Below are 17,734 nucleotides of genomic sequence, written 5' to 3'. Positions count from 1 at the left end.
CCAGCCGCAACACAACCAGCATCAACACAACCAACTACAACACAACCAGGCACAACACAACCTACTCCAACACAACCAGCCACAACACAACCAGCCTTTACGTATCCAAACAACCAACTACAACACAACTAGACTCAACACAACCAGCCTCAACACAACCAGACTCAACACAGCCAACTACAACGCAATCAACCTCAACAAACACAATCAACTACAACACAACCAACTAAAACATAACCAGCCTCAACACAACCAACTAAAACATAACCAGCCTCAACACAACCAACTAAAACATAATCCGCCACAACACAATCAACTCCGACACAAGCAGCCGCAACACATCCGGCCTCGACACAACCAACTACAACACAGCCAATTTCAAAGTAACCAGCTAAAACGCAACCAGCTTCAAAACAACCAACTACAATACAACCAGCCACAACATAGCCAAGTACAGCCCAGCCAGCCGCAACACAACCAGCCTCATCACAGCCAACTACAACACAACCAACCTCAATAAACACAATCAACTACAACACAATCAACTAAAACACAACCAGCCACAACATACCCATCTACAACACAACCAGTCAGAATGCAACCTCTCACAATACGCAACATGATCGTCAGTACTGCGAGAGCCGCTCGTTTCGTCTTCACCATTTCCAAGAATTGTGTCGTTAGTCGTGTTCCACGCATCATCAGGATTCATAAAGTTTTAAATTACGTCGAGCCAAATCCGTTACTATCCCCGGTGACCTTATTGTCAAACTTAGCACGAGTACCACCCTTTTCCAGTGAAACAAGCCCGACGTAGTGTCTCGTGCGTAATAATAGCACAGAATCTCTTGAAGGCATTGTCAGTCTTGTTAAGCGTCATGGTCTCATTCTTCTGTTTCGCTGTTTGAGTATCCTGTTTGTCATTCTTCCCCGATTAGCTCTTCTTCAATAGTTCTACGCTCAGAGGGGTTGAGAGCAAATAGGAGAGCCAGTTGTTACCATATCCTGAGCTGTTCACTTTAAACCCTTTTTTGTCATGTACATCATAGACATACTCTCGCGAATGCACAAGTTTGTCTGCTGCGTCACGTTTGACAAGTAAATATTATATTGTCAGATCCAGCATTTCATCTCTTCGTATGTGTTCTTTGTAAGCTGGTTCACGAAGCCATGCCGAACATTGTTCATCTCTCCTTGCCAATCAGATGAATAGCCTGAAGAGCTCGACAACTCTTGAGTAATGGTCGCCACCGATTGATCCGACGGCAGTGTGCCAACATTCTGGACAGGAATGACATTGAACACTAAACGAAGTCGATGCTGTGTGTTGCGTTCCTATAGTATTCAGATTCGATGCTGCGCTAACCTGCTGTTGCTATGTTGTCATGGTGAAATGTCAAAGTTCGTGAGTCTATATTATTCCTTGTGCAACATGGTTCCTTCATGCAACTCCGTTTTATATTCAACTATATTCGCTCACTGCTTTCATAGATAGTTACCTGGTAAACTTTAGTGCATATGAGTGTAGAACTACATCCCCAGAACAGCGTATGCACAACCAAATTTAGCGCTCAAAAACACACAACATTTGACAACGCATCTATAAAACGGCTGTTTTTCATTCGATCAATCAAATTTTTGCACATATTCTATGTCATGGTCGACAAACGTACTTTAACGGTACGGTTTGTCATTTTTCGTCAGTTTCTCAATAAATCTCAAGTATGGGTTCTCATTGGTTGATATAAATCTTCAGTTTAATGGATTCTCTGAAAAACCTCTCGTTCAGAACCACCCTACTCCGCGTTTACGTTTTAAACAGCTACAACTGTCTCGACCGACGTTTACAAGGAGTTGGCCATGCACAAGTCAGATCAGTAGACTAAACAATATTTGAGAGCTCTGTTGGAGACGCAGGTTATACACCAGGACAGAGAGGTGCTAGTGACCGAACCAGCGAAAAAGTGTTGATGAGCATGGCAATGCAAGGGAGATGGAGGTTTAAATACTCGATACGCAGATGTGACGGCCGGGTTCGCTAACCGGATTGTTAGTATCAATGGTATATATGGAGTGCAAGATCAGACTTCCGAGGCTGTTTTGGAACAGTCGTTTGCTACAACCAGTTAGTCAGTAAAGAATGTTCCGCATTTCTGTGTGAAGGTATCGGCATGCATAATTATGCCTTGTACTGTAGTAACAGGTTATACCAAAAGCTTGGGTGCAAGACGATACACGTTCAATGAATATTGATTATCATTATCCTTGCATGATGTTTGATATGAGCGTCACCATACGCTAACATTCTCGATAATGAACATCAAAATCAAAGCACAAACAATATCGTCTACGCCATATTATATCAGTGAAGCAACTTGATCCAGAAACTTCTGCTACTAGGGGAGAGTTGATAAACTATCTTGGTATCAGAAATAGAAATAGGAATGGTGATGGTGATAATACTAGTAATAATGATAATAAAGAACAGCAACAGGAACAGACAACTACTGGAAACACACAAACAATTGTATCCTTCGTCTACCAAATTACGGGTCATAGTATGAGCATAAAAGATACGCCCTAGTATTGCTAGGCACACAGTCAAGAAGTCGTGAAAGCAATTTTTACATCATTTGTACAATATATACATAGTGAATTACCTATGTTTTCTAGTGCCACAATGGTAGAATACCTTAGGGCTTATCTATGTCAATGTATAAGTGATCTTCTGTTGAAGTGGGGGAGGACTGACGAGGCCGATTGAATACTGCAATAGTAGAGCGTACACAGAGTAGCATTGTGCACACTGTCTATCTTACAAGACTATGCCCAAATTGTAAACCGATTATCTAAACTCCGATGTCAAGCTTGGTTTAATATTTTCTTACTAAGCGGTCTAGGTATATCTGACTTCTGGGTGAGATATGAATTTGCTATGAGTAACGGAGCCATCTATTTACATGATCTACTATGGAAGTAGAAAGGGTGTGATCACATACGAACTTCTAGATGAGACGTTTGAGACTGGAGTTTTTATAGCTTAGCATACTTTGGATTACAAGAGTTCAAGCACTCCCACAAGTATTTTCTAGTATCAAAGCGTCACATCCTGCTTGCACAAATCGTACACACCCATATAAAGACATTGACATATCTTCAAGTAGCGATACAGTATCAGCAAGACCTTTCACTGCGATATAAAACGGTGAAGGGTGAAGACGTCGGTGTTGAGGACACAGGGAACCTCGAGCAGTTGACTTCATACGAAAGCGTGGCAGAAAAAAAACTGCTGCATGCTCAGCCAGTCGTAAATTCGATGCTAAGCAGGTGGATATTTAACAACACAAATAGACATAATCAAACAGACATCTATACACAGTTGTAGTTTTTGTTATTTATGAAAAGCTGACACAAAGAAAATACTCTTAATAGATAAGTATTTGATAAGGTTGGATGCCGGTTAGGATACAAATCGATATAGGGAATAAGCTAGTATCTGCTAGATGTGATGGTAGATTGGTATCGCAGCAATCATCCATGGCTATCAAGCACGGTTTCGCAATTATAGAGACCACCTACGCGTAGTCCAAGGAACTCGTGATCATAATTGTGACACTCAAACTTTATTTGGACTTAAAAGCGATGCGTCGGCAGTAACTAGGTCTGTTTGTGTATTGGGAGAGACACTACACAAACTGAGAGAAAAACATAACGGGAGCAGGCCTTAGCTGCTGAGACACATGACAACGAGAAGAAAGATTGGAACTTAACCTATTTACAGCAAGAGGCATGATACAACAATCACGTGTATACATAAACAAAGATCATTACTGATAGTGGATAAAAGGCGATATTAGTGCTTATTGTAGAAACACAAGATTATTTTAGAAACCCATTGGATAGTGACCTGTCAGAGGAAGTTAGTCTTCATTCATTGGCAATTAACTTGCTTATGACCATTCTCTAGTCACGCGACGCATCTGCTAGAGAATGAATACGCGTACGAGAACATTCCTAAGAGTGTCCTTGTAGTGACCTGTCAGAGGATGTTAGTCTTCATTCATTGGCAATTAGCTTGCTTATGACCATTCTCTAGTCACGCGACACATCTGCTAGAGAATGAATACGCGTACGAGAACATTCCTAAGAGTGTCCTTGGATATTGACCGCCGTCATGCTGCGGCTGTCGGTGAAACCCAACATCTGGGGACTCCAAATCCAAGTAGAACACCAACATTTACTGTCAAAAGAGGAGTTGAAATATATTGGAAAGGCGAGTATGAAGACTCATTAGCGCTAAAGCATACTCATTTTATTAATATAGTCTGAAGAAAATATCTAAGATAAATGGTATACTTCTTTACTACCACTGAACGCTGATAGCTTTTAAAGTGGCCAATTAAAAAATAAAATACTGCCGCAATATTAAATACGCATTTAGAAGATAATGAATTCGTGGGATGGAACACACAGAAGATTCAAGCCATATTTTGGGAGCTAGTAGATACAAATGATATATCAGGTCACGTACGTAGTTAGAACAGCGATTGACGCTGTATACCAATCAGATGATATTTGTGCGTTCACCATTGTTACGGCTATCATTGGCGATGAGTGATGAACGGCGTTCTGGGTATAAACTTTCTACACCTATGATGCATTAATATCTGGTGGGCAAGGAGGCGCAGAAGGAGATGATGACATGGTAGTTACTGACTTTATAAAAGCACCGCTAAATAGTATACCCAGTATTCGTCGGGCATAGCTAAGAAAACGTACTAACGAAGAGTTGAGGTTCGGCTGAGCAGATAACTGAATATTTTAACTCAGGAAAGAAGTTTCTGCGTAAATGTAATGGGGAATGCATGATGGTACTTTCATCGATCCGCTACTAGGCATTAATAACGATAGAAAGCAATACGTAGAACTGGTTACTTGAGGTCTTACTCAACAGTCGTTCACATTTATTGCGCTGGGAGATAACACGGGTCGCTGGAACGGGTGAAAGGCTTGATATGAAAATCAGAGATACATTGACCAATATAGAAATATGTGATGCTTATGCATCGCTTATTTCAACGCCAACTAGGGCAGCAGCTGGCAATTTAGAAGGTACAACAGTTGGTAGGATGTTGAAATTTAGTCGTACAGCCTAATGCAACCATATGGAAGATTACAGCGATACTAGAGGGTCTATACGGTTACAAAAGTAATATGATTGCAGTATACTTACTATGATTGACGAATGCTTTTATATTTGTAGCATGAGAATCGTATGACATGCCTGTCAGCAATGGTTTTTGGAGACTCCAAACAATTACCGCATGTATGCGACATATCGTTGTTAATTGATACCATTTTTTAAGAAACGCGGTGGATAATACGGGTATTGGTATTTTGGTAGCAATTCACGGATTACTGGAATTCTTACTGAGCCTGTTCGTCAAAATTTATTTGGCCTGCTGAAAGACGTTCAAACTCAATAACGCGACGGATATCCAGATGGTATCACGGGAACACGTTTTGCAGCGAGATCCGTCTTTCTGGGGTAGTTAAACCAAAGAGAGTGTGAATCGCCAAGAATACGAATACTAAAACTGCGAGATAGCTAAAATTTGTTCGCTATCTGTTCCAACAAGGACAGGGACATATACAACTCCGAATATATCGGTACATTTCCACAAGTATATGTAGTGCGAGCAAAGTATAGTGGCAGATTGGCCTGTTTACGGAACGTGAAATTATTTAGGACTTTAGGTTTAGCAGTTCTTGGTCTCATATTTTGACATCTGCTTGTTAGTTAAACATAGTTAATATAATGTCGAAAGCGTGTCTTGCAAATGAATCACGTGGTATAATACGAGATATTATATACACTGACCTGTACAAAGAAATGAAACTCCGGTTCTTGTAGCCGAGATGAATGACTATAAAGAGATGATTCAGCGATGATTCATTCATAAAACCTAATTAAACTAATGCTGAAAGTTTAGTATCCAAGGAGAAGTGTGTGGTAATTGGAGTGGCTGAGCTTAGGTGTGAATGCACGCGGTGTAGTCACCGTGTGGCGAAGGCTGATCTATTACACAATTTACAAGGGATGACAGTTGGTAAGAGAAAGACAATACGACGAACGGTGCTCAAATGGACACTTCGGTCAGAATAGTTGTGGTCATATGTAATTTATGTAGGGAGAAGTCGTGTTCACACTACTTGTACATCCGATAGCTGAAATGGACTTGAAAAAGGTAGTAACTACACAGGCCTGGAAGTTTCAGATCTTCGCACTTAATACATGTGTAACGAGGCTGATCAGCAATTAGATGCTCGGAGAAAAGCTCACGCCGAGGTATTCCCAGACTCGCCAGTGTGAGGTATTAAGAAACACTACTTACACACCTTGAATAGATTCACAGGCAAAGCTCGTAGCTGATTTGGACTTCAAAGCGAGAATGCACACTTAACTGGTAACTGTCCCAAGGAAGTTTTGGCATGTTTGGAGACAGAATTGTCTATCAAGTTGCGAGAACTTACTTATTAAACCTTAGTATTTTTCAATCTTCAATACAGGGTTCCATACACAATACTAATTTTAAAAAGAAAACAGACAAACGGTATTTATATTCCATGAGAATCTATTTTCTTTTTTACTTCTGACAACAGAACCACTATTAAAATGCTTCCTACTGAGAAAGAGTACAGTTTAGTCATGCATGATAATTTATACATAAAATTTATGTATCTGTAATGTAATCCTTGGGTCTAGGTTTTTGCTCTACTCGAGTTCATACCTAAGATATCATTTCCTTGTGTGAGAAACTGCGACATTCACAAAGAGGTATTAAATAATTAGGAAATAGCTACTTAGAGGAGACCGTCTCCATCACAGATGCTTACTGTTTACTCGTTTTATGGCATAGTCATCGTATTAGAGCTCTAATCCTTAATTCTCTTGGTCATCATACTCGTCATCCCCGCGGGATCGAAAAACCTCAAACTATCGAAGAACTTGGCCCTAACCGGACATGACAAGTGATACCAATCCTTTTCCTTATCCTTCTCTTTCCCGTTTATCGTCTTATTAGACTTCGCACCACATATCCTACATGCACACGAGTAGTCTCCGTGTATGCACACACCACACTGACTGTCTCCCGTGAGTGTGCACCGCGGACAAAAGCTCGGATACGCCTGTTTCCAGACATCGTTGGCTTTTTTCTGCACACCAGCATCATCCCAACATGTCGCCATACAGCATTTAGTACTTAAACGCATCTTCCCTAACGTCCGCTTGACATGCTTGGTCATCTTGCTCCTTTTCTTTTTCTTGATTTTCTTTTTCTGTTCCAATTTGCCGATTTTTGACAATCTCATTTTCGGGCAGGGACTCAGCATACTCAAGCTGGACTTCAACCAATTTTCTCTATCACCTTTAGGCTTCACCTTCTTACTTGCGTCAGAACCCTTCCTACTCCGAAAAGTCTTCTCCATACGATGCACTTCCACCGGTCTAAAATCCCTTGACACTTCATTTGACACCTGATCAGTGTCATTTGATACCAATCGCGAGTCACTAGCGATCCACTTAGGTCCGCTGTACCCTTGAACTTCCGCTCGATCATACATATCTATATCTAATGATTCAGTTCGAGCCCCCGTTTCTCCAGAACCGCCGTCACCGTCCAACCTTACCCCACCATCAACCTCCAGCCTTACCCCAACACCAACCTCCACCCGTATATTCTCTATTGTATTTCCCATAGTAATATCGTCTAATGGAATCTCCCTGTGGTCAAGTATTGTACTACCAGTAACCGTGGGGAGAACATTGTCAAAAAATACCATGTCATCGCCTTCGACCTCGCTCTCGGTTTCAGTGTTCATTCCGCTGTCAGAGTCGCTCTCATCGTCTGACGCCCACACAGTCGCAAACTCGTCCCAATCCTCGGGGTCCACCTCCACCTGAACAACAGTACATAAGTTAAGTTTACGAATACTTGCGCACCAATATACACCCAATTGCTCATAAGAATGAAAGGATCACAACACATCGAGCAGAATGAAATCCTAAAGCCAGTTGCATCAAATGCGCGTATCTGCAGGTTGGCATATAATTGTAAATAGTTGTTTTAACAAAGGTGTTTTCTAGAGCCCTACCTGCTCGCCCCAGACCAGCTTGCGTCTAATAGTCAAGTCACTGTGTTCCCCGTTGTCTATCTCGTACACTACATCTGCTAGTGGTGCCAGAGTGTTAACTGACTTTGGCACCTGCGCAATGGACTGGTCTATTGTCTCAGTAGGCACGACGCGATTACTAAGTTCGGCCCGTTTCCTACATATTAAAATCCAAAATCACTTTTTGAGAATAGTGGCTAATAATCAGCGATAATTCAACTGAATACAATTTCTCTTATTGGTGCATGCAATCGGTGCATGCAATCTGTACATCAACGGACCCAAACCCATATAGTTAAACTATATTTCAAATGTGGTAAATGTTTCTATAACGTTGAAAAGTTTATATAAAATTTAAAAATATATGATACGGCCCTATATTCAAACTTGCTGTAGAATTCACTACCTTGTGGATAAAAACCGGTGTAGTTAATGGATATGCACATATACGCGATTTCGTAAGTTTGATCGCTTGTCAAATCGTCAGGGGTGTGTGCGATTCCGTCAAAGAGATATTCGATCGGTTTAACATGTACTGAAAGGTGATATACTATTCATATTTTGAGTAAGTAAATCTATGTATAACATATATGTTAGGTACTAAATTTAGATTCTGAATAAGGTTACGTGTTTAGTTGACACAGATGACGCGAAGCGGCCATATATATGAGAAAGTATATATACTTATGTGTACTATTCTATGTGTGCGTGTGTGCATGATTTTGTGTATACATGTATGTATCACAAGAGTATTCTCATACGTTACTATACTTATGTGTACTATTCTATGTGTGCGTGTGTGCATGATTTTATGTATACATGTATGTATCACAAGAGTTGTCTTATACGTTACTATACATCATTTACGCAGATGGACTTACCTGGCTCTTTGGTGGATTACAGATCTCTCTGCACTCACGTGCAGTATTCCGATCTGGTAGAGCGGATACTCTCGGCGGATCCTCGCAAACAAATCAGAGTACCAATCAACATCGCGTAGACTTCCGTCCACAACCAGGGATCGCCCTTGCAGCAGTGTGTATTCAAACAAGACATCAGACATGAAGGTGGACTCTCTATGCACTTTAGTAGCCGCTGATTCGGCTTCTTCCTGCGAGGAGGATGAGATGAATATCTTCAGAGGGCACCAACGTCAATATGACTCATATGATACAATAATTAAAAGTTGTGATATGCGAGTAAATGCTGACATTGCACCGGTCCACACACCCGAGGGAAAAGCATGAAGTAGAGACACAGAAATAGGTTGTCACATACAACGCTTAGTTTGAATTTGCATACATGTAGTGAATACAAATCTCGAGGCGTGATGCAGATATAGTTACAAATACATGGTGTATATGTAAATTAAGTACAATAATAACTGCATACGAGTGTACCACTGTATCTGGCATACGTGAATGTACAAACTGATTGCATACGAGTATGCCACTGTATACTGGCAGACGTGAATGTACAAACTGAGGTATGAGCTATTTAAACGTGGGCGTATATGTTTTGGCAGGGCGCAGAAATTCTGTAAATATTCAGACCACTAGAATGTGACAAAATTTGTACAGTACTCAGACAGGATAGAAAAAAATCACAAGGTTTGCGACCCTTGTGTCTTACGGCTTACAGCAATATACAGCATTGACAAGATGACCTACGGCTACTATCTAGAACCGCGTCTGTCCGTCGATATTACACTTGAGACAAACCACTTGACACACAGTATCATTATGTTCATACTACAAACCATGTTACAGACATATTAATCCTTGACCAAATTGACATTCTCTAAAAATACACACCTGCAAATAGCCCGCCATCTCCGGCAACTCATTCTTCAGCTTATCCGGATCAATCATCACAAACTGCGACATTGGGAAAGCATCCGCGTTGTGTAATGTAGACAAAACGTACCCCTTCCCAGCACCCATAGCCCCGGCTGTGAACACCAGCCATGGTTTCCGCGTGTGTTTAGTAGTGGTCTTCAGTGGGTTACTCGCCGCAAGCACACGTGTCAGAATCGCGTCTTGAAGTTCCTGACGAGGACATACCTGCACATCGCGTACATGTATAAGTCATTAATTTGATTCCATTCGATTCCACGGATAGTCGAATAGGCAGATCTCACTACATCTTTTCTGCACAACAAGTTGCAATCACATCCCTACTAGTTTTACAGATATATGTGTTGACAAATTTACGTTCACATACCGGATTGCGATGATATTCATAATCCAGGCGTTTCCGAGCTTCGGCAAATTTGGACGCAAAGCGGTTTATAGTTGGATCATGGTATCTATTTGATGTTACAATCAGCAAGGTATAAGTAGTCGCTATTAGAGACCATGTATATTATTCTATCAACTACTACAATGTCACACGTTTCAAATTTCCTACAAGCTCCACCACTCTGTATATTGTGACGTGTGTGACACAGTTATATCGCAGCACATACGGCTTATCAACTTAAATCAGAAAGGTGGAAGTGATTAGGTAGTACTGGAGGTCTTGTGTATAAAAATTACATTTAGCAACTAGAACTATGTTAAACGAATGAGAAGTCTGATAGTCCCACCTTCCTGAACGATATGGCGTGCACAACGCTATTATATCGCAACAAATTGTACTGAAAATCCTTTGTACGCGTGCGCCGACAAAACTGAGAGAGTCCATTTCTTTTACCATCAGCCTTCAGTTGTATTAGCTGTGCTGTGAAATAAATCTGTAACTCTAACTGCATATATGCTCGTGTGTATCGTGCTCTCACATACAACCATGATTAGGACCTTTCAAATATGTATGTAAACACACTTCAAGCTCATTGCGTCCCTGGTATATCTTGGAACTACACATCACATATAGCCACGCAGAGATATATCTATTCCAGACCTAAACATGCTCATACAACCCTGAATTTGGCATTCCAACATACACGTTTACAGACCCAAGCTCAACATCTCTATGATGAAACTTTATCAACTGCATAGAATACATAACACCAAGAAGTATAAATCCATCACATCCGCAAACATACGATTCATTCATTAAAAGAGTAGGCTATGCATATCATAAATGACCCCACAGATATACCTCATCTCAATGCCGATCCGCTTCTAACATACTAAAACATACTGTTCATTAGTTGGAATGGTCCAATCGAACTCCTGTCCATGCCGTGCAGGTGGCCAACTTTCCAGTTTCTCGGCCTCGTCGCTCGACAAATTTCTCAGCCACTGTGGCATAGGTGTACCACTTGGAATGATGGTAACAGCCATGTTGTGATATAGTTGAGTATTGTACGAGATAGGGCGCAAGCGTGAGCTGCAGATACTTGGGATGTAGAGCTAGTGTTCGATTTAGAAGGCTATGAGATGGGGAAGTGGCGATATGTTATTGATATAGGGTTTCTACTCTACTCTTTTTGTTAAAAAATGGGATGATGAAAAGATGATGTCATGATCATGACTGTTCAAATATGAAATACCAACAACAATCACGGCCCTCTGTCCTCTGGATTTGTAGAATGGGCCCTAGTAGGGAGTAAAGACTTTTGACTTGTGACTTGTCCGCTCTCCCTTTTATAATTCTTATTATTATATTTTCTTTTACTGTGTACATACAACTAGACGGTCATGATTTGGACAATGTCGTCGGAAGAGACCTGATTTCTGCTCGCGACCGAAATCCAAGGGCCAGAGGGCCATAACGCCGCAACGTAATATCACGACTCCAAGCCCAACCATTATCAATACATATTTACCGCGTCCATCCGTCTATATATGAGTATGAGTATGACTCGGGGGTCACATTTCCGTATGGTATACTGTCTACGCAATGCAGGATTGCAGGCTATGAGCCCAAAATGTGAATGAAGCGTGGGCTGCGTGGATAGCAAGCTTTTTCTAATTAATATAAATACCAACAATAAACACATAGTCATCATGTCTTGAAATCAATACAACTTCCAGCATTCAGTGAATATGATATGGGCTCAACTCTGTGCTTGCGATTAAATGCAATGCAAACTATAAAATATACTCGTGTCTTCTCCATCGTTTATCTGTCGTCTGTGCGACATATTCAAACTCGGTTTGTTTATAAGGGGATTGTAGATCTACTGTTTAACCTGTGTGCCAAGCAACGCACACAGATTGCTTGTGAACAAACCTATATTGTTATATATGGCGTACTCAATATCACACCAGACATACTCTACATGTCCGCCCTTGTAAGCTAAAGTCAGATTTTTACAAACGAAGTTAGAATTAAAATTGTGATTTGGAAGTTCTTGGAAGACAGTTCGTAATTGTCATCCGGTTGAGCGTTCAAAACTTCCCGCGGACAATTATTGACCATTTTCCGTTGAATCTCTTCCTGTTGAATCCTGATGAAGCACTCGCAACTTGCATATCAAATTTGTTTGTATTCTATTCACAAATCTACAACTTGTTCAACAGCATTATTTCCTGAATACGGTGCCTCCGTGCCCATTTGTGACGTAAGACCACTTTACGTCGCACCAGTGAAAGGAAAATTGCACACTGCGTCTGCCTGCCACTCAGTAATGAGAACGTAAAAGTTTATTCACTTCCAAACAACTAGGTCTATTACTATATCTACATTGAGGTGCTGCCGTACTTGGCGATTAGCTCCTCCACATGCTTTATGTATTCCGCCTTGGCGTCATCCTGGGACTTGCCCTTAATATCGTTCCATGCTCCCCACTTGGCCTTTCCTTTGACATCAAACATACCTGTAAAGTGAAGTGACATTAGAAAATACGCCCTTTTAATAAACAAGCAGCTCGATACAAACTTGCGTAAACAAACACAAATATACTAATGAACTAATTGATAAACAAGCAGTGCACTAAAGTAAAATTACCAGAGTACTTAGGGTTTACGAGTATTTTGCGGAAATAGAGGTACAGTATAACCTGTATATTTCTATGAGGAAGTACTGTGGGCAAACTTCCTCCAGGGTAGATACATTTTCGAGTAATTATCGTATTTAGGTATCTGTGAGATTCGTCTTCGACTGTACTCCATTGCAGCCTGTGTAATACGAAATCGATGCTACTATTTTCAAGAGCATAAATAACGAGTTCCAGACACATACGTGCTATCATCAACTTTACGCATACAACACGGGTCGTGACAACAACAACAATAGCATCGACAGGCAAGGCAGCGTTGTCTATTCTGGACTTGAATTCAATGCTTACTAGTATCAAACCTAGAGCACAGTAATCTCTATATGCAAACGATAGTACAATAGACGACAAATCATTCGACGAGAACGTAAGCAAAGCGCAAGCACAACACAGCACTTGTACTGCACAACTTATAGATTCAATAGTGTTCCAAACAGGGTTAGCTGTATTAATAATATAAGTGCTAAAACAAACAGGGTTCAATTCAGGCACTAGCAAGACCAGCGATACATAAGTGCACCAAGTACACAAGTTGCACGCAAAAATACACGCAAAAATTCACATACCAGGCTTGGCAGCGTTGCAGTCTCCAACGGTGGCTTGCTTGAACAGGGCGTATGTCTTCAACATCTCATCGTTACTGGGAGAGGTCTTTAGGTTCTTCACGGCCACTTGGGCTCCGTCGAAATCCTATTGTCAACAAGAAACGACCGTACAATTGAGCTTATGTTTCACTATTCAAGAGTGTATATGTGAGCCTATGGTTTACTATTCAAGATTGTATAGCTAAGTGTGCAGCACAAAAATGCGATACAAACGAGTTTGGTATGCTTGTATGTAGAAGCTAGGCAAACTGCTTCATTCTACGGGCAGAAGACAGCAAACTGCTTCATTCTACGGGCAGAAGACAACAATAAGCACCCCAACATCTAGTATCAAGATTTTAAAAATCACCAACCATAACAGTCGCAATATGTGCTTGAGTTGGGCAAATAGGACTGGCATGCGATTACCGATGTTGACAGAATATACAATTGAAGTGTTTTTTGCTACGAGGCATAGTGACGAAATATACCTATTACAGTTCAGTCAGTGGATCATAACTAGAATGAAAATATGGATTTATAATATAGAGCTTCATAATATACAAGCAACATAAGATAGGATGACGAAGTATGAACAGCATGCAAAAAACCAGAAGTACCAGGTATTTACGTCAACTTGCAGACGGCAGAGATTTATTTGAAGATAGTTGATTACTGACACAACATACCATTTTCCTAGATAGGGGTTGAGATGTTTGTATTGAATCCAATGAACTGAAATTGGTACGGTCGCGAACTTGCTATTTATATATAAATATTTTTTGTTAGTCTTTTTTATTTGCACAAAGAAGGGAAAGCAATCAAAGCATCCCCCAGTCCCCCAGTCCCCCACCCTAATATCCATATTTGTTCGATTGTTTATATATATTTTTTAATTATTTATCAACTCTCTTCTTGTGTGTGTCTCTGTGCACTGCTCTCGTTGTTGAGTCTCACCTTTGAGTTTGAAGTCCCTTCTTCTTCTTGTGTGTTGTTCGAGAGGAGTTGAGCACTTGTGAGACTTGAGACTTGAAGAGACTTGGTCGAGAAACTGCTGCTCAGCCTGCAGACTGCAGTGCAGTTGTCAGTTTGGCAGTTGGGAAGTGAAATCATCAAACAGGCGAGAGGCAAATCGTGTTGTTAATAAATAACGACGTCAAGCACAACCTCCAGTTGTTGGAACCCCGCTTTTGTTGTGGCCTATTGAACATTTGAACTTTTGAAGTGTCGAGAATGAATTTACGACATCATTTATATTTTAATTATACCTAATTTGGAACATTTTTTATTTTTTTATATAGATAATCTTAAACTAGGCATTGTATGTTTCCAAGTCTCAACTCCAAGGCAAAATATACAAGAAGTTGGGTAATGGAACACACATAGAAAAGACGACACACTGACTCAGTGACACAGTCCAAAACTCCAAACGCCGACCTCCGAGTGGCTCCGACTCCCAAATTTTGACAACAATTCATGTGTCTCGGCCAGTCGGCCTCTCGGGTCTCCAACATGCGAATTGGGAGTTAAAAACGTATATTTTAAATGCAATTTCAATACGCGCTTTAAGCTCGTCATTCTTCATTTATTGGCTAAAATCAGCCTTTTTAGGCCAATATTGGTCTTTATGACTTTATGTGCCAAAAAGGTGACCAACAGCAGAATGAGAGTGACGGACAAATTGATTGGACTAGTAGCTATTTCCAGCCTACCTTTGGGCCTAAATGTCCTAGAAGCGAAATTTTGGGCGGGATTTGCGGGAAATTTACTAGGAAAGAATCTAGGGGGTTTTTTATATATAAAAATGAAGGCCATTGTCTGGGCCCTCTAGGCTCTGGGGCTCTCTGGCCTCTGGCCCTGGGTCTGGGGCCTGGGCCTCTGGAGTCTGGACTCTAGGAGCATGGGCTCTCTGGTGGAGTGGGACTTCGCTTTCAGTACATACATTTTTATATATAATTTGATTAGAAAATAATAATAAAAACAATATATGTACTGTATGTAGTATAAGAAAAGAAAAATCATACATTGTATTCGTGACCCTCTAGAAGTGTAAAACATAAAGGAGTTAGGACTTGTATTTCCGCATGTCTTAGGTCTCTTGGTACCTACTGTACTAGTGTACTGTACATATTTACAGGCTTGTGCTTTGTGGCCTCTTCTCTAAAAATATAAGTGCGGTTGGACTTGTGACTTCGAGGTGAGTGATGACTTTCAGGTTTGAAGTATTTATGAGCGATCGTGAGCCCTGCAGTCACAGATAACAAAGTTTGCTTTTGCCAGCGTAGGAAATGTACAAAGGCATATATAAAAACTCAGCAGATATCTGTTCTGCTGGTAAATATTCAACTTTATTTTTGAATATCTTTTATCCATATTACAGTCGCCATCATCCACTAGGTGCGAGCCACCGCGTTTCGAAATTGCTATTCATACTTCTATTCACATATAGGTACAGATTCTTTCCAAAACAAAGTCAACCCGTGAATATTTGGCTGACCAGTAGGAGGCTAGGAGCTTCAGATATGCCCTTGATAATGAGAGGATTTTATTAAGAGTTTGAGATTATCATTCATTTTTATACATCCGTGTTCGACTAAGAAATTTGTAATATTAATATTATAGAACAACCCGCCATCGCAATATTATATAAGCTTTTTACAACGGTCCCGTTAGCTTGACCGAACCCATAGCCTTCTTCTAAATAAATAAGTTTATACGATATGTGATGCTTGTGTTTGTAATTTCGCAGGGATATATTTCGTTTACATACTCAAAAGTTCATATTCTTTACAGAGAAAATTTATTCGCGTTCTATACACATAGCCCCAAAATTTCAATAGTAGAATCCTATGCGTCAGCGCCAACACGCCAACATCGGACAAAAGTACTGACAAACATCATAGCCGTCTGAAAATTGAACGCAAACATGTTTTTGTGTGTTGTGACCTGTGACCTGCGACTCTGTGAGGCTGTGACGGTTGTGAAAGTTGAGAGATAGTGAATCGTCTCGTCCAATAGTCTACCGATCTGAATTCTCTAATAATACTGTCCCATAGACTCCCTCTGACCCACTCCCACACTCTTATATGTATATATTTATTTTTTCAAATGTAAAAGTCTACTATTTACTAGCTACACTTTTTCAAAAAAATCAAAATTGCTTGTACATTCTGATACATATATTACGAAAATACATAATACCACCGTTATTCGTATACCTTGTACTAGCATATCATCTCACCATGGGGGACTCACAAGCACAGGAGAACATTTATCTGTTCTATCCGAATCTCATCGGGTTCGCACGCATATTCCTCGCCTTGGGTGCATTTTGGTTCGCCGAAGTCGATCCATTCGCCACCTTTTGGCTGTACGCACTGTCCTGTTTCTTGGATGCTTTTGATGGTTTGGCGGCCCGTCACTTTGACCAGAGTACACTGCTAGGAGCGGCTCTGGATATGCTTACGGACAGATGCGCAACCACATTAATGTTGGTGCAGTTAGCATGCATGTACGGTGCACAGCTGGGTCGACGTGAGATTACGTTCACGTTCCAGTGTCTCATCGCTTTGGATATTGTATCCCACTGGATGGTTATGCTGGTGACAAGCATCACGGGAGCAAAGTCACACAAGGATCAGAATCAACCACTTCTTCGACTTTACTACTACAAGCCCATCCTTTTCACTATGTGTGCTGCAAACGATGGGTTCTTTGTCTGTCTGTATATGCTGTGGTTTAGCGAAGGTATTGAAGTACCTTATACCGACGGCATGGGGTTATACAGAGTACTCTTGTACGCATGTGCGCCTCTATGCGTATTGAAACAACTCTTGAATGTAATACAGCTGCTACAGGCGACATCTGATCTGGCCGCCATTGATCTTAAGCGACGAGCAGATGCAAGGGCGTTGAAGAAAAATTAGAAAGATGATAAACCTGTATTGAATGTTCATACGTATTTATGTATTTATTCGAGTAAACTTAAAGAAAGCACACATGGGCGAGTGAAGCTATATACATACAGATG

General features: G+C 40.7%; 3 protein-coding genes across 3 annotated transcripts; 1 reads left to right on the top strand and 2 right to left on the bottom strand.

Moving 5' to 3' along the window:
* Nucleotides 1–6,686: 6,686 nt before the first annotated feature.
* On the bottom strand, nucleotides 6,687–11,541 carry SARC_09515 (hypothetical protein). Its single transcript, XM_014296467.1, has 6 exons — nucleotides 11,320–11,541; nucleotides 10,399–10,483; nucleotides 9,990–10,238; nucleotides 9,057–9,286; nucleotides 8,158–8,332; nucleotides 6,687–7,962 (listed from the first exon to the last, which is right to left on the bottom strand). Exons 1-6 carry the CDS (start codon nucleotides 11,460–11,462, stop codon nucleotides 6,937–6,939), a joined length of 1,908 nt encoding a protein of 635 aa, XP_014151942.1. The 5' UTR covers nucleotides 11,463–11,541; the 3' UTR covers nucleotides 6,687–6,936.
* Nucleotides 11,542–12,733: 1,192 nt separating this feature from the next.
* On the bottom strand, nucleotides 12,734–14,634 carry SARC_09514 (acyl-CoA-binding protein like 1). The gene is made up of 3 exons (XM_014296466.1): nucleotides 14,394–14,634; nucleotides 13,687–13,810; nucleotides 12,734–12,940 (listed from the first exon to the last, which is right to left on the bottom strand). The coding sequence occupies exons 1-3, from the start codon at nucleotides 14,394–14,396 to the stop codon at nucleotides 12,804–12,806; spliced, it is 264 nt and encodes an 87-aa protein (XP_014151941.1). The 5' UTR covers nucleotides 14,397–14,634; the 3' UTR covers nucleotides 12,734–12,803.
* Nucleotides 14,635–16,836: 2,202 nt separating this feature from the next.
* Nucleotides 16,837–17,700, top strand: SARC_09513 (hypothetical protein). Its single transcript, XM_014296465.1, has one exon. The coding sequence runs from the start codon at nucleotides 16,947–16,949 to the stop codon at nucleotides 17,628–17,630; it is 684 nt and encodes a 227-aa protein (XP_014151940.1). The 5' UTR covers nucleotides 16,837–16,946; the 3' UTR covers nucleotides 17,631–17,700.
* The last annotated feature ends 34 nt before the right edge of the window (nucleotides 17,701–17,734 follow it).

The sequence above is a fragment of the Sphaeroforma arctica genome (assembly GCF_001186125.1).
Source record: "Sphaeroforma arctica JP610 unplaced genomic scaffold supercont1.976, whole genome shotgun sequence".
NCBI lineage: Eukaryota > Ichthyosporea > Ichthyophonida > Sphaeroforma > Sphaeroforma arctica.
This window is presented reverse-complemented; position numbering and strand designations above follow the sequence as displayed.